Here is a 25,369-nt window from a genome sequence, read left to right on the forward strand (position 1 = left end):
GCCCCCAGAACACTACGCAGAAGATGCATTTCACTGTGTTTTGATGTACATGTGACTAATAAAGATATTTAATCTTAAGATCAAAAAGCCTAAAGCTTACCGATGACTTAAATATGAAAAACTATGGAGATAAGATGCAAAGGAACTACACACTGGTCAACCAAAATGATGTTCAGGAGAGATGGTGTAAAGTTTCTTTTTCCAAAAAAGTAAATTAATATTATAAATGAGTTTCAATTGCAGAACGAGGTTATTACTTAGATAGCAAAAAAAACAAAAAAAACTGCAGATGCTGGAAATCAGAAACAAAAAGCTATAAAAACATATCAAGTTAGGCAGCTTCTGTGGAAAGAGAAACAGTCAACATTTTGGGTCTGTGAACCTTCATCAGAACAGAATATTCAAGTACTGATTGGTCTGCTTCCCCAAGTACAGCCTTATTAAAAGATAACTTAAACTTCAAACTAGTTAGAACATCAGTGGAGGGAAAGTTACTGGAGGGGATTCTGAGGGACAGGATCTACCAGCATTTGGAAAGGCGAGGACTGATTAGGAACAGTCAGCATGGCTTTGTGTGTGGGGAATCGTGCCTCATGAATTTGAGCTTTTTTTTAAAAGAAGTTTTATTTTTAAAAAAGTTACGAAGAGGATGACGAGGGCAGGGTGGTGGACACAGTCTACATGGACTTTAGCAAGGCCTTAGATGAGGTCCCATATGGTACGCTAGTCTGGAAGGTTAGATCACATGTGATTTAAGGTGAGCTAGCCAATTGGGAGTCAGGGGGTGGTAGCAAAGGAATGTTATTCAGACTGGAGGCCTGTGATCAGCTGTGTGCTGCGGGGATCAGTGCACGGTTGTTTGTCATCTATATTAATGATTTGGATGACAATGTTGTTAAAATGGTTAGTAAGTTTGCAGATGACACCAAAATTAGTGGTGTAGAGGACAGTGAAGGAGGCTAAGATTACAACAGGATCTACATGAACTGGGGAAGTGGGCCAAGGAATGGCAGGTGGAATTTAACTCAGACAAGTGCAAGGTGTTCCATTTTGGTCAGTTAAGCAAGGGCAGGAGTTACATAGTAAATAGTAGGGCCCTTGAGAGGGTTGTAGAAAAAAAAGAGAGCTAGGGGTACAGGGTACATCGTTCCCTGAAAGTGGCGACACAGGTAGACTGGGTGGTGAAGGTGTTTGGCAGCTTTCCTTCTTTGCTCAGTGCATTGAGTACGGGAGTTGGGATGTTAAGTTACAACTGTAAAAGACGTCGGTGAGACCACACTTGGAGTATCGCATTCAGTTCTGGTCACTCAGCTATGGGAAGGATATCATTAAGCTGGAAAGGGTGCAGAAAAAATTCACAAGGATATTACTGGAACTGGAGGGCTTGAGTTATGAGGAGTCGCGATACGCTGGAACTTTTCTCCCTGGAGCGTAGGAGGCTGAAGGGTGACCTTATAGAGGTAAATAAAAATCATTAGGGGCATAGATAAGGCGGATGGTCACAGTCTTTTTCCAAGGGTAAGGGAGTCTAAAACTTGAGGCCATAGGTTTAAGGAGAAAGGAAAAATAAATTAAAAAAGGGACCCGAGTGGCAGTTCCCACCCCCCTCCCCTTTTCCCCCCACAGAGGGTGGTGGGTGCCTGGAATGAGCTGCCAGAGGAAGCTGCAGAGGTGGGCACAATTACAAATGTTTGAAAGACATTTGGACAGGTACATGGATAGAAAGGCCTCGTGGGATATGGGCGAAATGCAGACAAATGGGGCTAGCTCAGATATAGACATCTTGGTTGGCACAAGAATTGGGCCAAAAGGCTTGTTTCCGTTCTGTATGACTATGAATCTGTGACTATCACAAGCAATTCTTGATATCATTCTGGTTTTTGGTATCAAAATCCACATGCTGAATAAATTATGGAAGCAAAATAGTCAAAATTGTCTACAAATGTACCTCAACTATTTGAATTGCACCATAAATCTTTGAAAGTCAAATAATGCATGCATCTATACCTATAAAAGGAAAATATTAATTTTCAACTTTGGTGCATCTTAATTTTACTTCTATCCCAACAATATTGACATATCCAGCGATAATTGCACTGCATACATGAAAGCCTGCACTGCAGAAAAGTTTCAAACCCCATTTAGAAATTTATAGCTTGCCTAGGGCATTTTCGTTGAAAGTACATCTGAAATTTGTTAAACTAAGATATCAAAGAAATTGGTTTAACCTGAAATTTTATTAATTTTATTATATATCTTACTTCAGGCTTTGTGATTTCATTTCCTTTAAAGTTGGTGTAATCTCCTGCAGCATTTCAACATGTTCCTGACTTCGGACCTGTCCCATGGCCTGCACTATTGTGAACAACACTGTTTGGATGTTATCCTGCCAAGACTTGTATTCGGCTAAAAACTGGCGCACACTGTCTTCATAAGGAACATCTTCATTGTCCCCCAGAGCTGCTTCTTCATCCTTTCAAATAAGGTATAAAGGTGAAAAATATTAGATGGTGGATTTTTTTTTTCAGTATTCCCAAATTGGAATTACAACTGCTTTATGCCAGCATGATTATAATGACTTTAATAATCAAATATTGTTTTAACATTAAATATTAAATTTCAATAAAACTACAAAAACTGGCTTAGATTTAACAAGATTTTCATTTTTAAAAATGGTCTGTTAGTTTGCACATAATTCTTCTGGCTCTGACATCCACTTTCAAATATCAAGGAACTAAATTCTCGCAAATCTGTATATCGTGTGGAATTAGTGCGCGTACACCCAATTCACAGGGAGCAGAAGTGCATAAGCACAAAGCCGTTAACTCTCAATAGAGCCGCATCAGGAAAAGTTCATATCAGCAATCAATTGGTTATAGCCATCAGTCTTTAATTTCCCAGATCCTACTATCCTGCCAATATTGATACCATTCTGATTTCTGTAATTGGGCAATGCAGCTGTCACTGTAAATATGAATGTTGTGTTAATGATCCTTTGTGCTACTTTGCCAGGTGATGAAGTGACTGCAGACTCAAGTTGAGTTCAGTGTACAATTTTGTAGCTCCCAAGCAAATAAGATGCATTCCCCAAGATGACATAGAATAGTATTGGTCAAAATACTAATCAAATAGTAGTAAAGAATAGCCATATTTTCCTGGAGTTATCATTTTCAAAAAGCCCCTCTAAGTTTCAGCAGAACTATACTTGACGGAAGTGGGAAAATCCCTTTTCAATACATTTATAAAATCTGGATTTAGATACATAAACAGGCAGGCAGTAGAGGGATACGGACCACGTGCAGTTTAATTTGGCCCTATAGTCAGTGCACATATGGTGGGCTGAAGGGCCCATTCCTGTGCTGTATGTTTGTTTTTCTATGGGTGGGATTGGGAGAGAATGCAATCAGTTGTGTTTTGGACACTGACTTTTTAGCAAGGTAAGGAAACCTCAAAACTATCTACCACCATCAACTCAAAAGGCAAACTAATAAAGCTTCAATTGAAGTAAATACAGACAAATCAAGACTGAAAATCATTGAAGAGTTTAAGTAAAAAATCTAGTCTTCACAGAAACACACGCAAATCTTTAACTAGACACAAGTTCCATCATAAGAAAAAAAGATAAAGTTTTTATAAGAGGGGAGCTGGAGGAGGCTTGCATTCTGAGAAAAAATTATCACAAGCTGAAAGAAGTGTTGATTTTACTTTTTATTCATATATTCTGCAACAGTTTGTTTTATTCTGCTTCTCAAATTTTTGGGTAGTGATTTCTGAATTCCCTTAACCGGAACAGCCTTAGTGCAGTGATCACCTGTATTGTTCAAAAGAGGAGAAGATTCTGAATATTCCCAAACATGGCCTCGTATATAACCACTGTCGAGCCAGGGTGGATAGTAGTGAACAATACAACTTCTGTTTAATATCAAGCATTTGACAGCACTCTAATGAATATTCTCACAATTGGACTTAGTTTCATTCTGGGATTCAGATCGTGCACCCATGTCTTGGACAGTAGTAATTATAGCTTGATCACTTGACACTGGCATTTATTTTTTAATTATACCCTAATCAATTTTTTTTTTAAAAACATCGTCCACATTTGGTCACCATTTTAATAGTCTCCTTTCTGAAGATTATTCAAAAAGTTCAGATCAAGAATAGTTCCTCATTCTTCCACAATCTTTTGAGGTATCACAAGTTCTAGAAGCGGTGCCTGGTTTCATAAAGTTTGCAGCAAGGCTATTCAAGTCATTCTCTGGAATTCTTGAATGATTATTCTAGTATAAGCATCCACCATTTGCTACTTGTTGAGCCCCTACTCTGAGGAACCCAGAGCCACTACCTCCCCAGAAAACTGGAAACATCTACAATTCTCAGTTTGGAGTGGCCTGATATTTAAATCAACTTGGAGGTGACAAGTTGACTAATAGTCCAAAAAAGTTGAAATAAAATTCTAAAGGCAAACCTGTCAATTCTCCAAAAAGGGAAAATAATGAATCCAGATTATTACCTTTGCCATTGCTTTAAGGAGGTGCTTAACATCTGCCAATAGTTTGTTATGACCAGTAAGCACAGTTTTAATATTATCCACCAGAGTCTGTATTGTTTCGCAGACAGCTTCGATCTGTTGCTCTTTTTCAGTCTGCGCTGCCCTCTGAGTTGCCATATCTTGAGTCAGTTGTTTGTGAGCAGAAGAAAGCCATTCAGAACTTCCTATTGGATGTTCAAGACTGGTAGCCTGGAATAAATAGGTGAATATCATACAAGGTTGAAACAAAAATATCAATGACAATCAAACATTATTTTGATAAGATAACAAAAGGCCTTGTTTAAATGCGGGAAAATACCTATGTGACGAGACTTGGTCATGAAACCCACATGCTCCCACACTGCTCTGTAGCTGATTGGCTAGGATGCTACACAATCAATGAAATGATACTTTAGCAACCAAAATTTCAGTTGCAACAGAATGAAGATAGATGAAATGGGTCAGACACAGACTGGATTACTGATGTGGTACCATCTTACAGGAGGGTGACAGAAGGGACAGGAGGGAGAAGGGTCCTGGACACAGTAACTTCTTACCAAACTTGAAAGAGCATGAAACCCTAGCACAAGCACTCAGAAAACCTGAACCCCAAATCTGGAATTTAAAGAAACTGGGGTACCACAAGTCTGAGACTGATCACTTTTAGTCTTGATTTGTAATGTGCAAGTTGTGAGTGCCTGTACTTTGTTTTTGCAATTTGAATAGTGTATACCTTTCACCAGCTGTCAGTGGTGTCTTTTTAAATGCAAATTTGGATCAACAACCCTATTGAGACCAAAGTTTAAAGATGAGATAAGCGTTTCGGCAGTGTTGAGTGGTGAAGCAGTGAAATTAGTAAACACTTTGAAAGATAGAAGTCATGAATCTTAGTAATAAACAGGACATAGGATATGATGCTTGGTTCTAACCTGAACAGGATGGATTTGCAAAGTCTGACTGAGCCTGAACAAACAACAGGGGAGGAAACGCAGTAAGTGATGTAGCAACAGAACACTTGTTTCAGCAAGGTCAAGCCATCATCTTTATATGAAAAATTCTGAAAATCTTGGCTGTCAACTAATGATAACAAAGGTGCATGCCAACTTCAGCATCCTACATTGCCAAAGTCAAACGACATATCTAACCAGAGACACAAGAGATTCTGCAGATGCTGGAATCTGGAGCAACACACACAAAATGTTGGAGGAACTCAGCAGGTCAGGCAGCATTTATGGAGGGAAATAAACAGTCGATGTTTCGGGTCAAGACCCTTCATCAGGACTGGAAAGGAAGAGGGCAGAAGCCAGAACAAGGAGATTGGGGGAGAAGCACAGGCTGGTAGGCAATAAGTGAGTCCAGGTGAGGGTGGGGAGATGCATAGGGGAGGGGGGAGATGCAAAAAGCTGAGAGGTGATAGGTGGAAGAGGCAAACGGCTGGAGGAGGAGGAATGTGGTAGGAGAGGGCAGTGGACCATGGAATAAAGGGAAGGAGGTGGGAAATAGCAAGGTCATAAGGGCGGGGGGTAGGGGAAAGGGAAGGGGTAAGAGGGCCACAGGAATGAGGGAAGGGGGAGAAGGAGGGAGGGAAAAAAGGGGGGGGGGCGGGGGGAGGAAGAAGAGGGGAGGGATTACCGGAAGTTGGAGTAATTGATGTTGAAGCCATCAGCTTGGAGACTACCAAGACTGAATATGAGGGGTTGTTCCTCCAACCTGTGCCTGGCCTCACTGTGGCAGTATAGGAGCTCCTTTCCCATCTCCTTTGTTTTCCCTCATTCCTGTGGCCCTTTCATTTTCCCCCTCACCTGCCCATCTATTCCCCACCTCCTTCCCTTTATCCCATGGTTGACTGGCCTCTCCTACTGGATTGCTCCTTCTTCAGCCCTTTCCCTCTTCTATCTATCACCTCTCAGCTTCTTATATCTCCCCCCTCACCTACCCGCCAACATTCCCCCACTCACCTGCACTTGCCTATCACGTGCCTGCATGCACTCCTCCCCTGACCACGTTATTCTGGCTTCTGCCCTCTTCCTTTCCAGTCCTGACAAGGGGTCTCGACCTGAAATGTTGCCTGTTTATTTTCCTCCAGAGACGCTGCCTGACTTGCCAAGTTCCTCCAACATTTTATGCAACTTATCTAACCAATCATTTCTGCAACACTATTCTGACCATAACCCACTGTAACAGATCTGTATCCAGACCTGATTCAATTTAAGAGCTGGCCATATCACTATATGGATCTCCACCTTCCAAACTCAAAAATTCTGTTGTTCTTCTGCTATTCCATACAAATCCTCACACACCAATTAGCCAGTTCCATCCTAGCTGACCTTCACCGTCTCCAGTTCTCCTCATCATTAAGTGCAATGTCTTCCAAGATTTCACCTGCAGATCTCTATTCTTTTTCCCACCCTCACCATTCCATTGGACAACTGCACTTTTGGAGCAAAACCTTCAGCTACTTTGACAAATCAGTAGAACTTCCACCCCAAACTCCCCTGAATGTACATTCCTCTATTAAAAACCTTCTCACTGATCTACTTTTAACAACCATTTCATCACTCCTAATCTTTGCCAAAATTTATTTATTCACTACTTTTCTCCTGTTAGCTTCTCATAATTAATGATGTGATACAAGGTTAGATGTCAAGATCCTATAAAATCACGAGAAACTAAAAAATTTAGAAAGGCAAAAAGAATTCATGAAATAAAAGAAAACACCCTAGAGAGTCTGAAATGAAATGGAAAGCTGGACACTAAGTGACCGATTGGACAAAAATCACAAATGGTGAGGAACAGGACTGCATCTTTTGACAGTGCCAAATCTTTGTGCCTGGGTTTTGCTGGTGAGTGCCTGCAAGTTCAGGTTTCCCACAGAAGTGAAATTCTAACCTTATTGGCTCAGCTCTGCCAGTGATTTCTTGGTGGAACTCCATTACTAGATTCTTCATGGAATCAATCGGAGCAGCAACATGATTAAATCAATCTCATTGCCACACGTCTTAGCCTGAAGTGAGCTATGTTTCAACTACTGCATAACATGCACTAATTGCCTGAGAGAGCTGGTGAGGGCAGGTAGGCAAGGTGAACCGTGCAGCCACTCAGACTGAGATGTGAGGTTCGGCAGCACCCTCGTCACGCTGACTGCAGCCCATTGCCGGGGGCTGGCTGCTCCATATATTGACTGGCTCTCCAGATCACATGGGCTCTCTTGTCATCTCGCAGTGGTTGCAATTGAAGCTGGTGTCTCCCCACCTCTTTGCTTGGTGGCACCGATTACCCCATTCTGGAGACTTCTCTATGCTATAAGCTCAGAGACCATCTCTGTAAATTGCTTCAGTGGTGATGAGGTGACCAACTTTACCCTGGGATGCCTGTAAGTGTTCGGATGCCAAGGCCAAGAGGGCTGCAATAAATTAGCGCTAAGCGATTACCAGCATATCAGCTTCCGCAAATTCCAGTACATAATGATTTTGAGGTTATGTAACCCATTGTAGAAGCTTATTGAAGCAAATTGATCACTTAAAGACACAGGTCTATACTACAGTTTGCCACAATAGAAGTCTAATTCAACTCACCAAACGCTTAAGGAGTCGGAGTTCAAGTTCAGAAACTGAACTGCTAAATTGTGATGCAAATGAACACATTTGTTGACACTGTTTTATTAGGTCAAACAACGCAGCATCTAAGTTCAAGGCCTCAGGTGTCCGTGTTCGTAAACTTTCAAAATGCAGTATTGTGCTACAGAGGAAAGTCACCTGGGCAAAGGAGAAACAATTTAAGAAGTGATAAAAAGAAAATCTGTGCACTATTTCAAGCATTTTATTCCTTCTACACAAGCCCACTTCTGGTAAGCCCTGATCACATTGATATTTCACACAGGAAATACAGCACTGAAAGTGATTTGGCCCAGCCAGTCCATGTTATTGTTAATGGTTCATTCAAACCACTTCCCATATTTCCTCACCTACTGTAAATACGTTAGCAAAACATTCTATCCCCTCTTAAAAACAACCTCTATGGCCTTGCAAACCCGTGGCATTACTTTAAGCTAAACATGCACAATCCATGAGCACAGGCTCCATTTTAAAAGGTATACAAGGTAAAAGGCAGCACCACATTAGATTCTCTTCTCCTTAAATGAAAACAGGTGAGAGCCAATTTTATTCCTTCACCACCACTCCATGGTCTTAGTGCATTCTTTTCTGATATTGAGATCTGATTGCCCTTTAGGGATTTTGCCCAAATCCTTTAAAACAGTGTTACAGAATAACCCCAGTATTGGAACAAAGGTCAACTCCCATAGGAAAAATAATTTTCCTAACAATCTGAACCAAAGGAAGGTTGGACATTATCTATAAGAGTAGTTGCAGATTTAAAATAAAACTTACTAATTCAGCAAATTAGCAAGGGCAGTTTCAAATGTTTAAAATAAAAATTAATCTTTGAAAAATGGGTGTCCTTAAATGACTGGTCAATGGAAATAGAACAAAACTACTTTTTAATAAAACTGTCAGGAATTTACCTGCCTTGTACAGAACTAGTCAGACCAAAAGCATCAAGCGTAAGAGAGGTGGTGGCTGGAATAAGGAATTCAGGGCAACTTTGGAGTTGCACCACCAGGAAATGTAATTGAAAACTATTTCATGCGGGTAATCTCACAGAAAGCAGGTTAGTCTGGATTCAAAATGTAGAATACAATAATAAACGGATTGCACCAATCCACTGGGGCACATGTTCTCTCTCTCTCACAGGAAACCAAACAAGCATTAATTTTCAATCACACTAATGAATTGTCAAACCAAATCCACAGTGGAAACAGTGAAAGAATGTACCCTCACAGCACTGGATGTTCAACTGAGAACCTATTCTGATGCAAAAACTCAAAATATTTCAACGGTACTTGACACTTAGTCATTATATTAGATATTATACTTCAGTAAATCTGCTTTCTTAAGTAAATCATATATTGTAGCAAATTTAATCCTTTAGTTATATCTTTAGTGTTTCCTGTCTACCAAAGGAGCGTAAATGGAACATGCAACAGACTACATTTGAGTTCGCAGGCTGGGAAAAGAACACGCCTTGGAGTGGCTCTTGGAGCAAGCCAATACGTACTTGGTTTGCCCGTTGACTTTCCTTCACTACCAGATTTCTTCTTTCAGAGATGGTTGCCTCAAAGTCTTGGAGAACAGGTGCCAAAGCAGGATTAGCGCCCCCCGCCCATTTCAAACGTTGCTCAATGCTAGCTTCCAATGCTGCCAGTTTCTCCTGCATGACAAAAAAAAAATTTGTACTACATTTCTGACACCTGAGAAAATTACATATTTGAAGGAGAAATGGTGAGATTTTTTTAATCATTCAAACCAAAATTAAACAAATGAGGAAAAAAAGGCATTCAACTTCAAAAATAGAGGCACCACTTAAAAATATCTGATAGTGGATACATTTTTTGGAGCCTATTGAAAGTTACTCGAGAGAATTACAACCTGCTAGTACAATAGTACAATGTAGTAGCAAAATCACATTTTAATGAATCATGCATCTCAATTGAAGGTTTGTGATCTATGCTAGATTTCATTGTGTTGAATATACTGTAGGGTGTGCATCCATGTTGCACACGAATTTCAACATCAGTTTAAGTACAAAAAAGGCGATACCAGAAAGCAATGCAAAATACTCACATTTGACCTATGCACACTGGTTTATTGATGGTGAATAGGCTAGAGTGCAAAAAAAAACTTGAAATGCAAGCCATTTACCTGTACTGTGGAAACAGAAACCTCCAGCTGGCTAAGTGCATGCAACTTCTTTTTCATGTTGGAAAGAATGCCCGTGCGAGGTGGAGGTGTAACTGTAGAAATAGGCTGAGTTCTATTTATAAGAATATCTTCATGCTGCCACTATTGGAAGAAATGAAATATTTTAGTCAAAACTAATGACAGATACTTGTGCTCATGAAAGTTAAAATCTTAATTAGTTAGCATCTTTTTGTAATGCATTCAACAAACACCGAGAGAAATACCCCAAATGTGTAAAAGAACATTAAAAAACACTACAAAGACAAAAGGCAACAGTAGGTGGAGCTGTTATTCACTGTGTTCAAGTACATCAACCTCATTTTTAATTGATAAATAGTATTTATCTGGATGCTAAAAAGAACCAGTTAACCTATTCTGATGATAGAAATTAGAGAGAATTGCACAAACACCAGTGAGCCAACATCATACTGGATTTCAGAGATGCTTTAGAATTACTTGACATGTTACAAGGAGAAATAAAAATGTACTATTGTATAACTTCATAAAATCAGGTGATTCTTAAGTAACCAACCACTGCTCAGGTATGACACTAATGGAGCAGCTAAATCAAAAGCTGAACATACTCTCGGATCTAAATCTGTACCTTAATTGGCATAAAAGTAACTTTACCTTAAATAAAAAGGTACTCCCTTATACCTTTCTTTTCCCCTTAAGTACAGGGTTAAAAGCATAAAAGCTTACCTGAAACATGGCAATCTGTATCTGTACCCTCTGAAAGCTGGTCTTACAAGATGCAATATTTGTCTCCAACCTGCGAACCAGATCATGCTTTTTCCAAGCAGTATCATATGAGCTGGCCAGTACAGTGGCTCTGTTCATAACTAATTGTGAAAATCTGCCAACCTGAATATTGTGTTCCACTGCTTTCTTACAGAGGTCATCCACAGAGACCTTACTTTCAGCACCAAAGTCTTTGGCTTCCACCTGTGCAATAATGTCCACACCAAGAGCACTGATGTAACTGCAAAGTGTCAATCCAAGTGCTTGAGTTGGGAGGCCAATCAAAAGCTGTCTCACAAAGTCTGCTGTAAATGCCTTTATTGGTTTAGCCATCTGATCTTCACTGAAGCAAGAACTTCTGTACATGGATTTTACATTAACCAATTGGACAGGACCATTCAGTGAACTGGGATCATCCAGTGGAATAACCCCTGGGAAACGAAACAGAATAATGTATGTTATATATTTTGATTTAACTATAGTTATTATACCAAGATATATTTCAGAGAAAGCATGCACTTAAAAAAAAAGGGCTAAAATGATTCTGACACAACAAACAAAAAGTATTAAACATGTTCCACCTTGGGAAACACATGATGCATCAGATATTGCTGTGAAAGAATGTACAGCTGCAATGAACTCATGACCACCTTTGAATTAAGAAGAAATACCAGCATGAGATGTACAGACACACCAATCAGGAAATTTCTCCGGGGTGTAGGCTGAAGCAATCTCTCTGCTTTCAGGAATAATAACTTCAAAAGTGTGAAATGTAAACATTTTATGAATTAGGAAATCAAGATCAAAGCCAAACCTTGGCCAGTAAAAAAATAATTTTAATCAATCTGAAAAAGAGCATTAATGCAAACTTGCTTTATTCAGATTGAATTATCATAATGTTTTAATCACTTAATTCTCACTGATATTATTCTTATTCCTCAACTGTGAAAAGCCTTGACATTTTCAGGAACGGCAGCAAAGAACAGTTTTACCAAAAGCTACATGATAAAGAACATAACCCTAATGTCTGCCTGGAATGGAAAACAGGAAATAGTTCAGTGATGTTGCTTGTACACCAAGATAAAAGATACCATGCTTTATTTCATGTGATAAACTATTCTTTTAATGTCAAAGAATTGACAAACTCTATGAACTGTTAAACATTTTTTAAATTACCTGATAACGTATGAGCAAAAGTTCCACAAAGTCTGAAGAATTCTTTTATAGTTTGGAGTCGTTTCAGAAAGAAGATCTCCTCCAGCACAAGTCGGTGATTATCATCATCAAAGAAGTTGACCTGTGTACTACGGGCCTCTCTAATAATGTCAATTTTTCGCCATGCCAGTGGTACTTCCATCTTGTTCAGCTACAAAAGCCACCAGCAATACTTATTAGATCAAAGTATTATATAGTTTGCACACAACTCAATCTATATAGTGAAGTTGAGGGTTTTTATCATTATAAAAGTAAACCACTTGAGATGGTTTAATTTTAACATGCCACAACTTGATTCACATACTTAAAGTAACTTCACACTTGAAAAGCAGCAACAGTCTTCAAATCTACAAGGCAAATTATGATAAACATAACTACAATTCAACATTTCCATAGGCAAACTACACAGTACCCAAAATACCTACTGTGATACCAAGAATTTTAAGTTATATAAATAGAAAAACATTGAACAACACTACCTTCTCAATTAATAAACCAAATGCACTTTCAACTTGGGCAAACATTCCATCAAAAGCCACAAGTAACATCTGGCCAGCAGACATTTTGGGTGTCTCCTCTACTGAACCATCCACACTTCTGGGCTGGATTAATTCAGTGTACTGAGCTCGCAGCATTCTAAAAAGAATAATCGAAAAGTATAATGAAGTCGAAAAAAAACCTTTATGCAGACAAAAATCTATAAACCTTATACTGTGCCTAAAGCATAATAGCTAATTTTCATCTGTTTTGTGCTAAACTTCAATTCTTTAGCTCCTTAATTACTTTACAAAATTTTGCGTGGAATTTGGTTGATCACTCTTATTTGCAAACACCAACACACACATTCTGGTTAAGCTTATCACAGCCTTCATGGAATTTTGCACTAGAAGCTGCAGTCAAAAGGGAGGTGAAAGGATCAAAGTAAAAACAAATCTTAAATTGCCAAAGATTAAAATCTGAAGGTATCAGGCTATAGCTGGAGACATTTTCAGTGTCAGAAGGCTTGTATGGCAGTAACTATGATTTAATCACACTATTAACATAACTATCAAGCCCTAACATTTTCTTATGAGCTGAGTGGTCAGAACTTTAAAGGAAACTTGACCTCATCATGCAGAGCTAAGCTTCTAGAGCAGCAGCACAACTTGGCAATTTTCCATTTCCATGGTCCTTTTAAAAATAAGTGCTCACCATTTAAAAAAAATCTTGACAACTGTCCTTTAAATGAAACTAATACTATTTTGATAAGCTTTACATCATCCTAGTCCATTGTATTTTGGGCATGGAAGGCACTGAGTTTGAACAATATTACAAGTAATGCATATAATACAGAAAGTTCAAACAGAACAGTTTCTAATCTGATTGGCAGATCAACTTCCAAAGTATGAAAACAGTATACCCATGATAAACAACCACACATTTTTCTTTCATGAACCAAAATTCTAGAAACAGCAAATGCTTTTCTTATTAAGTTCATTTTTCAGGACATGGATACCATTGGAAAAACCAAAATACATTGTCCATCCCATACTGCCTTTGAAAAAGATATACTGTTCTCTTGAACCGTTGTAGATTTCCTGGTGAATTACTGGCTGGCAAATGCTGTTTAATAGTACTACTAATGGTACCATCAATCACTTTGCTGATGAACCAGATTGGATTTGTCCTTGTTTGTGGACAGGAGGCAATTTTCCACATTGTTGGATAGATGCCAGTGCTTTAACTGTCCTAGAACAGCTTGATTAGAAGTACAGCTGGTCATGGAACACAAGTTTTCAGTATTGCTGCCAAGATACTGTATGGTCCCATTATCTTTCTGAGCCCAGTGCTTCCAGTCCTTTCTTGACATCACGTAGGGTGAATGAAAACAGAAGACCGGTCTTATGTGAGGGTGGGCAACTCAAGAGGAAGCCCGGGTGGATAGTCAATTCAGCATTTCTGGTTGCACAGGACTGCTTTTGTTTCAGCCTTATACCTTTGATACTCATGTGCTGGGCTCTGCCATTGAGGATGATCTTGGAACCTCAAGATTTTACACTAAGGATCATCCACCACAATTTCAGTATATGCAGGTGGACTAGAGCTTTGATTTGAGCCATTTACTGTAGTATTGCTTTGCTGCACCCATTATGCATGCTAATCAGCACGCAGAGTCCTGTGTTACATCTTCGTCAGAACAAATCAGTAAAGCAGCAACCTAAATTTTCCAATTTAAAGACCATGCAATGCTGTACAATATGTGAACCTAGCAAATTGTTCTCATTGTGGACATGTATAAGTTCTGAAATATGGATGTGGGAGATGGTGAATGGACAGATGTATAACCAGCAGGGTACAGGAAATTGCCAACCAACACACAGCCCTACGTTGGGTTGGTGAAACCGTGAATATTCAGGAATGATCCCTCTGGAAAGTGGAAGCAAAAGCATTGATTTGGTGGCTGGATTATATTGTAGGTGTTAGCAATAACATGATTTGTTTTGAAGTGCTCAAAATCTCCTCTTCCAAAACACAATGCACCATTGAGGGGGTAATTACAGATGTCTAAACAAGGAGCTTCACTGGAAAACATCAGAAAATTCAGCCACAAGCTGCCCACAGTTTATCTCACTGTTGATTTTTAATGGAAAGTTTCTAAAATGTTTAAAACGCATACCTGTATATTATTCTATACATTTTCCAAATTATCACAACTCATTTAACTTCTGAAAAGCGTCAAAATAATCTCTAAAATATGCACATTACCATAACTGTGTAGGCAGCATTACAACCATATTTTAAATTCTTTTTTTTTTGGCCAATGAGTGAACAGTAAAATTGAAGATCATTAATTGATGACTGCAAACAGATGCCATCAATTAATGCACTGGCAAATTATAGCACTAACTATAAATTCCTTTATAGGGTTCTAAACACTCTAGAAGCATCCTTGAATTGATCTGTTACCCAAAAAATAATTTTAAATTCATCCAACTGCTTGACCTTTCAGCTAAAGTATACTGTAGGCCCAGAATTATTCAAATTGCAGAGTGGAACTTAGGGAAGAGAAGTCAGGGACAAGAGTTTAAGAGATTCTCTGAGCCATGCTTAAAATTGTATTGTGTAGTACACATGGCATCTCTAATTTGGAAACTCCAAAAGCTGCATCATAAATGCTAGTGAGAACACCCATCATATAATAACCTTGGAACAATGAAAACTAATTGTTACATTTACAAAGACCTATCACAAGCCTTTTCCAAGCTAAACACTGCCCAAGAAAACAGAGAATCCAGATAATTTCAACTAGGAGCACTAAGCTAGCAATGCTATCATCACAATAGTGGTTGTTTCATTGTTAACTACAATTTATATTTCCTTCTGATAAAACCAAAATACTTGCACTTACCTGGTGAAATCAATATAATGAACATTGGTTTCTTCCTCCATTCCCATTGCAGCATTTCTTAGATAAGCCTGGAGAGAATCTATGAGCATTTGCAAAGAAACCCCATCAGCTGTCTGTTCAATAATACTATCCAACTCATTAAGCATATTCTGCAAAGTATTTTCTCCTTTCATCATACACCGAAGCGCTTCTGGAAAGATGATCTGTCTGAAGTTGGTGTTTAGCTCCTATTAAAAATAGAAAAATGTTAACAAAATGGTTGAAATACTTAAACATTACCAGAACACTGACACCCTCCAGAACCATAGAATAGTCACAGTGTGGAAGGAGGCCATTCGACCTGTTAAGTCTGTACCTACTCTACAGAGGAGCAATCCAACTAATCAACACTTTTGCTCCTCAAGGGCATGCAAATTCTTCCTGAATGATAAAATTGAACTGGCTCCACTACAACTCCAGTGGAGAATTTCAAATCCTAATTAATTGCTGTGTAAAATAAAATGCATCAATTTTGATTCTTCGGTCAATAACCTTCATTCTATACCTCCTAGTACTTTGCACTTCAGCTAATAGGAACAATTTCTCTCTAACTACCCTGCCCATACTCTTAATGATTTTAAATATCTCTATTAAATATCCTCACAACCTCCTCCATTCCGAGGAGGATAAACCCAGCTTTCCCAATCTACATAACTACAGTGCCTCATCCCCAAAATCATTTAGGTAAATCTCTTCTGCACCATCTCCAAAGCTGCTTCATTTTTCCTTAAGTGTGCCCAGAACTGGACATAATACTCCAGTGTAAGCAATCCAGTGTTTTTTTTTATAAAGTTTCATCATTACTTCCTCATTCCTGTATGCATTTTCAAACACATTATTAACCTGCCCTGTCACTTTCAATGAATTGTACTCATAAGCCACATCCCAAAGTGGGGGGGGGGGGGGCTTGATAGGCTAATTGGCCACTGTAAATAGTCCTTAGTGTGTAGATGAATGGTAGAATCTGCAGAAAGTTGATGGGAAGGTGGGAAGAATAATAAAAAAAAATTAGTGTAGGGTTAGTGAAAATGGGTGCTTGATGGTGGGCACAAACCCAGTAGGGTGATGGGTCTGTATAACACTATGACACTATGTTCTTGTAACCTTTTTAAGAATTGTTTCATCCAGCTTATATTCCCTCATCTCATTCTTCCTAGCATAATGTAAGCACTTCACATTTTCTCAGGATTAAATATATTCTGCCAACTATTCATCCCGACACTAACCTGGAGGGAAGTGTACACTCCATTAGCCAAATGAACTGCTTCTGATGCTTCAATAGGGTTTGGGATGTCAAGATCCTGTGGAACCAGCTGACACTGTTCAAGGAGTTGGACAAGACAGGTGACATTGCCACTCATACTACAGAGCTCCTCCAAAAACCAAGCACCATCTCTGGACGTCAAGTCAACCAGCTGCTCCCCAGCACTTGATGCAGCTCCCTCCATCATAAGGTTCCGCCTAAAACAAAACAGTTGGCTGTACATTAACTATCAAAAATATATCCCTTGCACCATTTACAAATGTTTCAAAACCTACATTTTACTCCACGTAGAAGATGCGAAAGTAATCCACAGGCCTAATTCTCTTGAATCAACATCAGATTCTTAAAACAGACGCTTTTAATTTTCTTGGAGTTATTTTACATGGGGGGGGGGGGGGTGAAATGGCATTTGACAAAAACAGCAAATTTGGATGATAAATCTCATTATTAAAGCTCAAACTTTTACAATTCTTAAAATGGTGGCTGCAGCAAGCAGCTAATATCTATAGTAGGACGGACTATACCTTGTTAACGTGCAAAGGGCAGAGATTATAACACTAGCCAGGCTTAAGGATCCTTCATCACCATTTTCATGGAGAAAAACTTTTATGCAGCGCTCAATTTCCTTCAGCTGCTCTTCACAAACAGGGACCGTTACTGATTCCTGCTTCAGTCTCTCAACCTGTCTGATTAACCGACTGTTAACATCTGCTGCAAAACGTTGAAGAGTCATCTCAGTCGCTGTTATGAATTGACAGATTGTTGTGGGCTGCTGGGGAGCATATTGAATCTCATACCTAGAAAATAATGAGTGAAGGTTGAATACATTAAAAAAATTCCCAGTTATTTTAATAGCATATGGTAGCAGTTTTCAGGCTCATTGCCCAGAATTATGCTACAGCAGATCTATTTGTCAAGTTAATTTGCATTTATTCCGAAAAATTTTGTCAATCATGCCCTTTGGGTATTGGTTACCAAGTACCATTATACCTCTTGCAATGATACGCTTTCAAGAGCATTTTTTCTCATAAAATTAAAACAGACACTTTTATAAACTTTCAACAAAACCATTCTGTGTACAAACTAGAGTTTTAGGCCAGCTATGCATTCTCATTTGGGGATTACAAGGATTGGCGGCACAGACAACAGGCAGACAAGTAAAGTTACAAAGAGACAATAATAGATCAAGCGAGCAGATATGACTGTTGCAGATGGTTTTAAATGCAGGGTCACATGTTATAGTCTCATTAAAAAACACATCTAAATATTTTTAAGTAGTGAATAGCTAAGTCCAAAGAAATTTAGGAGTTCATGTACATAGATCACAAAAATGGAGTGGTCAAGTACAAAATTATTCAGAAGCTCAGGGAATGTTATATAGAATTTCATAAATCTGACTTGTATTACGTAGTGATCTAATTGGTTTTGAATGTAACTGAAAGGGTGGAGAAAATACTTCTCCACTATTGGGAAAGCCTGAGGCAAGGGATGTGCGATAGTTATAACCAGGGGTTTTGGACTCATCTAGGAGTTAACAGATATGTTCAAAAAGAATGACAGGCATGTGGGATACCTACAAAGAAATCAGTAAGGCCAGCTCGATGAACTTAAATCTGAGATGCACAGATTTTTCCAAGCTAATTGTATTAAGAGTATGAAACCAATGCAGGCAAATGGAATTAAGATACTAATGAATCAGGATCTCATTGAAGGACTGAACAGACCCAATGGGCTGAATAAGCAATACAAGCTCCTAAGAAAACTAATTAAACAGAACTTTAGAATGTCAAATGTCTTTGAAATATTTCCTTTTTAAAAGCAACAGTGGTAGAGCAGTTGGTGCTACCTCACAGCTCTAGTGACCCATAGTCTATTTTGACCTTAGTTGCTGTTTGCATGGACTCTGCACATTCTCTTTGTGATTGCAAGGATTTTCCCCAGTTGGTCTGTTTTTCTCCCAAATCCCCAAGATGTCCTGGTAGGTTAGATGGTTCTGTAAACTGCCCCTTAGCATAGATGGATGGTGAGAGAATTGGATGAACACAGAATTTATAAGATGTTAACTTTATTAGTCACACGTACATCGAAACACAGTGAAATATATCCTTTGCGTAGTGTGTTCTGGGAGGCAGCCCGTAAGTGTCACCATGCTTCCGGTGCCAACATAGCATGCCTTCAACTTCCTAACCTGTACGTCTTTGGAATGTGGGAGGAAACCGGAGCACCCAGAGGAAACCCACGCAGACATGGGGAGAATGTACAAACTCCTTACGGACAGCGGTTGGAATTGAACCCGGGTTGCTTGCACTGTAATAGCGTTATGCTAACCGCTGCACTACTGTGCCTGCCCATTGGATGAATTGGATGGGGAAAATAGGTTATAGGGAGATAGGTGAGGGAGTGGGATTGATTGGATTGCTGAGAGCTGGTATAGACTTAATGGGCCAAATGATTTCCTTTGTCAACTGAAGAAACAAAAGAAATATGATGATTTAGATATCCAAAGATTCAGAGCACCAGCTACTTCATGCCTTTCCTTTTGTGTGACAAAATCTTGAAAATTAGTTTAAGACCATAAAACTTAATTATAACATGCATTGTCTTCATTTGATGTCCTTAAACGTATCAATGGAATGTGATCAGAAATGACCACAACAACCTTAACCCTGTTGTGGTCAATCCATTCACAATTCTATTCCATGCTGAGTGGCCATAAGAGTTTATTTAGCTGGCAAACTCAATTCAATTTCCATTCAACTTGTATTCACAATTCACATTGTACTCACTTTCTATACAGTTCCTGGCAGTGTTCCACTGTCATGTCACATATCAGTTCTTCCATCCATGTTTTCCACTGTTCCATCCTATGTTTCTGGAAAACAGCCTTTGGGTACTGCAGAGCTACAGCAGCATAGCTATGAAGCTGCTCTAGACAGCCACGCAAGATAGTACGACGTTGCTGTAGCAAAGCTCCAACCTCTCCTTCCAGCTGTTCACATTGGCTGATTAGGTGTGCCTGACCTGCATTCTGGAGGAAAGTTGTAGCTGGAACATAGCTTGGAGCCCCTATATTAAAATGAGATAGGGGTGTGAGGGGAAGGAGGGATTACAGAGATATGGTCAAAGCAGGAAGAAATGCATTTAGCAATAAGTAAAGCAACTTAAAATGTACCTTCATTTGCCCAAGACCAATGCCTTACAGTTTGATATTTTCTAAACTGTTAGGAAAACAATTCCCAATTATCCCAGTCTAATTTTTTTTTATTTTAGATCAATACCAAATAAAAGTAAAGTGAGCAAAAAAATAAATTGTCAATCTACAGTATGTTGCCTGGGAAATGGAATCTGGTTTGTAGCTAGATGCTAAAATACATTAGTACTGTGCTCTGTTTGTACATTTATATACAAAATATTTTCAGTTATCGGCAACAGAATCACAATAAAATTCTGATATCTCCGAATCTGCTATCTAGAAACTGATGTTTCGGCATCTGGCACACCAAGTGATATTTGCCATACTCTCATTCTGCTCACTGGGAACCTGGTTCCTGCAACCCCTTTAAGCATGCTGGATTCACAGGAAAATTTATAATACCATCTAACATCTAAGTAAACTAAAAGTATGTTGGGGTATTAATAGAATAACATTCCAATAGTCTGGAAAATATGCCAATCCAGCACCAAAGTCTAAGCATGCCAGATTTTCAGAGTTTCACTGTATCACCAATCCTGAACTTGGCAAACACCTGTTGAGTGGAATTCCTAATGCTGTCATTTGCCCAAATGGAAACAGGTGTCATAAGACAGTATTTAGGCTCATTCAAGTAGAACCAATAGTGGGCTACATGATCTTGCTCTGCTATACAATACTCAAGACTACTTTAAGTTGTTTTGCTGTAAATTATGTCCAATTATTGAGGTTTATCAGTGAACAGCCATTACCCAAGTCCAGTGGTGTACTGATATCCTGAAGTAGACTTGCAAGCTGTGTAGCTTCTAAACTTGAAAACGCAGCCTGATATTGTGTAATCCACTGTTCAAAGTCATTCAATTTCACCTGAATAGCATCCTGTACAGCCAGCTGCTGAGACTGAAGCTGGGTATGTTCTGAATATCTGAATGGAAAACAAAGTTGTAATATGGATGGCACTGAAACACCATTCACTTGCACACTACTTCTATGATTCTGTCAAACAAGACAAGGAAAATAAATGTGTCCATTTTTTTTTTTAAGGACAGCATCTTTTGACATTAAAATATGAAATGTTCCTAAAACATTTTCATAAAACTGCATTCCTTTGCTCTATTAGATTGCAAAATGAAACAATGCAAAAAACACAAAGGTACAATGCACAATATTTCAGTTCAGAGAAAGGATGGTAATAAGCGTATGACGACTCCATCGACCTTCGATACAAAATGTTCAACTTTAACAAGGACATGGCCAAGTAGAGCTGAACTGTAATGCCTTCATGTTAGAATCACATACAACAACCAGGTACAGTATGTAGCTGGTGCCCATGGACTGGTACTCAAGCACGAGGCAGTGTCATGGAAGACAAAGAGAGGAGAAGAGAAACACTTCAAAAATAAAGCATTTAATACTGGAAGCATCTGCATCCCACCTCCAGATAGTGAGGGGCCCCTTGAGCTGTGCTTCATTATCAAATGGAATTTTTAGACTGTAAAATACATTTTGGTTTTATGCACATTGTATTCTCCAAACATCAAGCTAACAGGCATGATTATTCAGGCACCTTATCAATAAATCACTTGACAAAAACAGTGGCAGTTAAATGACTGAAGTACTTCCCCAAATTTTTAAAAATTCTTCATTGAAGAAAACAGAAAAGTACAGCACAGGACAGGACCTTTGGACCATGATGTCTGTGCTAATCATTATGCCAATTTACACTAAACCCATCTACCTGCACATGGTCTAACAGAACAGTACAACACAGAACAGATCCTTTAGCCCATAATGCAATTTAAAAACTTACACTTATAGTTCCAGTTGGCAGGGTATCAAACATATTCATACTACTTACTGAAATATAGAAAAACTTACTTCAAATGCATGCAAAACTAAAAATAATACTGCAAGATCAAGGATACTATAATCAAAATGAGTTTAATCTCAGTAGTCAAGAAGAAGTATAATGCAAGTCATCAAGATGATTAAATTCATACCTTTGTTCCAATGTAAGAGCTGGATGGTCAGAAATATTTTCAGCTCCTTCCAGAAATTCTATTTCCTGTAGCAATTTACCCTGGAGTTTCTCTACTTTTGTCAAATGCTCCTGGAGATTCAGATAATCCTCCAGGCTTGTATCAAGTTTAGGAATAACTGCCAGCATATCATCCCTGTTCTTAAACCAGGTCACCTTCGGTGTGAGGGATAGAAGGAAAGAACAATTAGTAAAAAAAAAATTCTCGCTTTAAGATATTTTCAAATTCAAACCAGCTAGCTTCTTTTTAGTTGTTTAGAATTGTGGATTGAAGTCCTTTCAAATTCCAGCAAATATTCTGGCATAAAAACAAAAATTAGGTTCATCAATGTCAGTGGGGAGGGAAAACGAGTTCAGGCCAATGACCTTTCATCAAATACCCTGAATGTAAGGATAAAGGAGGTCAAATGACCTTAAATCTTTTTCTTACACACAGTGCCTGAGCAGTTGGAGATTTCCAATATTTTGTATTTCCATATTTCAATTTTTAAAAAATTTTTCAAATTCCCAATTTCAAATTTTGCTTCGGTAAATTAATTCGGTATCACAGTAAAATGGAGGAGAGAAAAAGCAAATCTATGTTGATTGTTATTTTAAAAAATGTATTTGTTCACTGACAATAGTAGCACCTACTGCACATCTGATTGCCCCAGAATTGAGGGAGCAGTTATGATTCAATCACATTGTTTGGTCTAGAATAATTTACAGGCCAAACCAAGGCAGATTTCTTTCCATGAATAATGCTATTGACTGAATGGGTTTTTACAACAATCCAATAGTTACTGTTGCAGGCGCACTGTTAGATCGAATCCAGGTTAAATTACTGGAATTTAAATTCCTTGGCTGCAATAGTAAAATTTAAACTCGTAACTAAAAGAAAGCAGAATCATACAAAAATTTTGATACAGGAGGCTGCTATTCAGCTCATTTTTGTCTGTGCCAGTTGAAGTAGCTAAAGCCACTTTCTATCACATTGTATAGAATCAATCTACATGTGGATCAATGGTCTTGAACCCACGCTCACGTACCATCATTCCCCATAGGTGATGTTAATGGACTGTTAGGTTTTTAGACAAGGAAATACACTGGAATTAATAGCATCAAGGTAGAAGTTCAGTGTCTGTCCTTCTTCGCAGCAATAATTGCCAGTTTGTCTGTTTATTCTAGTTGTTTGGAAAAAATAATATGGGGCTGATTTCCCTGGCCTCATGCTTCCAAACAACTGGACAAATGCAGAAAACAAAATGTTCTGTTCAGGCTGGTAGTGTTAGTTATTTCTATGCCTGAAAAATGAATTTATGACCACCATTCTTAATATGCAGAGGAGGTTCTCGACTGGAAATAGGCATCATCTCCTAATCAAGATCACGATATTCAGCCACCCTTTCTGGATGATCCTTCACAAAACCACCAATCAAATATAATTGGTGTGAAGCTAAACAGACTGGAAGTGCACCCACATCCTTATGATGGGTCCAGACCAGCTACAGTATCCACTTCCCCTAGCCAACTCCTACAGCATAGCATCCCACTTCCCACACCCGGGGACTTCCTCCACACAAAAAAAAAGCTCCAGAAATCCTGTTGCATCACAAGAATCACAGCAACTCAAAATAGATCTGTCCTTTATAACATTTTGGAAATGCACATTTCTACAGCAAAGACCAGGTGGTTTGATCTGTACATATTGGATTTTTTCTTCCCACATGATAGTTTAATGCATTTTATTTAACAAATTACTAATTCAAACATCCATTCAAAGTTAGATTCCACCTTTTAATTCCACATCAAGATTTGACATTTTTAAAAATTATACATTACGTTCAAAGCCAGGTACCTTGATTTCAGCAACTCTGGAAGAGAAGAGGCTCCGGGTAATGTCACGTTCCATCTCCCTCTTGCTCTGTTTACTTTCAGCTTGCTGTCCCCCTCCACCATACACAGCACCAGCAAATCCAATTTCACCACCTGCAGTCCAATCCACCAATGGATCATACACAAAAGCTTCCAATAAGGTTAAGAGGGTCTCTCGGCCACGTCGCATTATTTGGACTACCTAACAAGTAAAACGACAGCTGGATTAAGAAAATTGCCAAGTATCTACCAGCAATATAATTAATGGTGATTTAATTGCATATATATTTACATCCAATACATTATGAAACTTACCTGTTCACAAGAAAGTCTGAACAATCCTTCAACTCCAGTCACACCAAGTGCAGTCTCAATGTTCTGAGTCATTCTGAATGGAACCTTCTCAGGAACTCGTAGGCTTTTCCCTGAAGATAATTGACAATACTTGCTTTAAATACCACACAAAAACAAGGTGATACTAAAGGCATAAAGTCCAGTATAAATGTTAATACCTTTCTCAAAACAAACATTGTAGTCGATGTGCACCACTTCTCCAGTTGTCATGTCTATGAGAACATTATCCAAGTGCCTATCACCAAGCCCAATTATGTAGCCCACCATGGACATAACCGCAGTTGATCTTGCATATGACTGTGAATAAAACAGCACTCATTATTTGACATCAATAAAATGCAAAAGAATTCAAGCAACTCGCCTTAAAATAACAACATTTGTGTAATATTTTTAAGTTGCCTCAAGAATATTATCAAAAATATTTTGCACAATAGCACATCAGAAAATGTGGCCAATAGCTTTTAAAAGGAGTGTGTTAAAGGGTGGAGGGGTTTAAGGAATTCCAAAACTCAGGTTGAGGGAAAATAAATGTCAGACATCAATGGAAGAGCAAAACAGGAACACAAGCTAGAATTGGAGGCTTGCAGAAATATCTGATTGTGGGAGGTTGCAGAGTTAGGGATGGAAATAACCACGAAAAGATTTGAAAACAAGGATGAAAATTCTAAACATCAAGATGTGAAAATTCCTGCACTTTTCACCATGTAGCAGTGGCATAAACTGAAAACTATGATCTAAAAGAGTAGCCAATATGAATGCCATCAAAAGGAACAGAGAGATTAGTTATTTTACTGTGGAGAGTGAGAATAGCCTTGGAATGGAAGGCTCTACTAAGTATCTTGTCTTGATACGATTTTTCCTCCTCCACCCCATGATGATTCCAAGGAACTATGGAAGAATGGGTTGGTTTCCAAGTTTTAAAATGCTTAAACCACTAATTGAGTTAATCAAAAGGTTGCC

The 25,369-nt window shown here is 38.6% G+C and overlaps 1 protein-coding gene across 3 annotated transcripts in view; it reads right to left on the reverse strand.

The window, feature by feature from the left end:
• smg1 (SMG1 nonsense mediated mRNA decay associated PI3K related kinase) overlaps nucleotides 1-25,369 on the reverse strand; it is a 115,420-nt gene that overhangs the window by 9,823 nt on the left and 80,228 nt on the right. For all 3 annotated transcript variants that reach the window (XM_052021036.1, XM_052021035.1, XM_052021034.1), the window contains 17 exons: nucleotides 24,568-24,706; nucleotides 24,371-24,480; nucleotides 24,039-24,257; nucleotides 22,164-22,357; nucleotides 20,916-21,088; nucleotides 19,760-20,039; nucleotides 17,498-17,770; nucleotides 16,936-17,170; nucleotides 15,671-15,897; nucleotides 12,762-12,918; nucleotides 12,244-12,433; nucleotides 11,029-11,498; nucleotides 10,288-10,428; nucleotides 9,644-9,796; nucleotides 8,104-8,283; nucleotides 4,511-4,738; nucleotides 2,262-2,473 (listed from right to left, as the gene is read on the reverse strand). In XM_052021036.1, the coding sequence (XP_051876996.1) occupies nucleotides 2,262-2,473; nucleotides 4,511-4,738; nucleotides 8,104-8,283; nucleotides 9,644-9,796; nucleotides 10,288-10,428; nucleotides 11,029-11,498; nucleotides 12,244-12,433; nucleotides 12,762-12,918; nucleotides 15,671-15,897; nucleotides 16,936-17,170; nucleotides 17,498-17,770; nucleotides 19,760-20,039; nucleotides 20,916-21,088; nucleotides 22,164-22,357; nucleotides 24,039-24,257; nucleotides 24,371-24,480; nucleotides 24,568-24,706 (3,581 nt within the window). The remainder of the gene's footprint in view (nucleotides 1-2,261; nucleotides 2,474-4,510; nucleotides 4,739-8,103; nucleotides 8,284-9,643; nucleotides 9,797-10,287; nucleotides 10,429-11,028; nucleotides 11,499-12,243; nucleotides 12,434-12,761; nucleotides 12,919-15,670; nucleotides 15,898-16,935; nucleotides 17,171-17,497; nucleotides 17,771-19,759; nucleotides 20,040-20,915; nucleotides 21,089-22,163; nucleotides 22,358-24,038; nucleotides 24,258-24,370; nucleotides 24,481-24,567; nucleotides 24,707-25,369) is intronic.

This window comes from Pristis pectinata, chromosome 8 (genome assembly GCF_009764475.1).
Source record: "Pristis pectinata isolate sPriPec2 chromosome 8, sPriPec2.1.pri, whole genome shotgun sequence".
NCBI classification, from domain to species: domain Eukaryota; kingdom Metazoa; phylum Chordata; class Chondrichthyes; order Rhinopristiformes; family Pristidae; genus Pristis; species Pristis pectinata.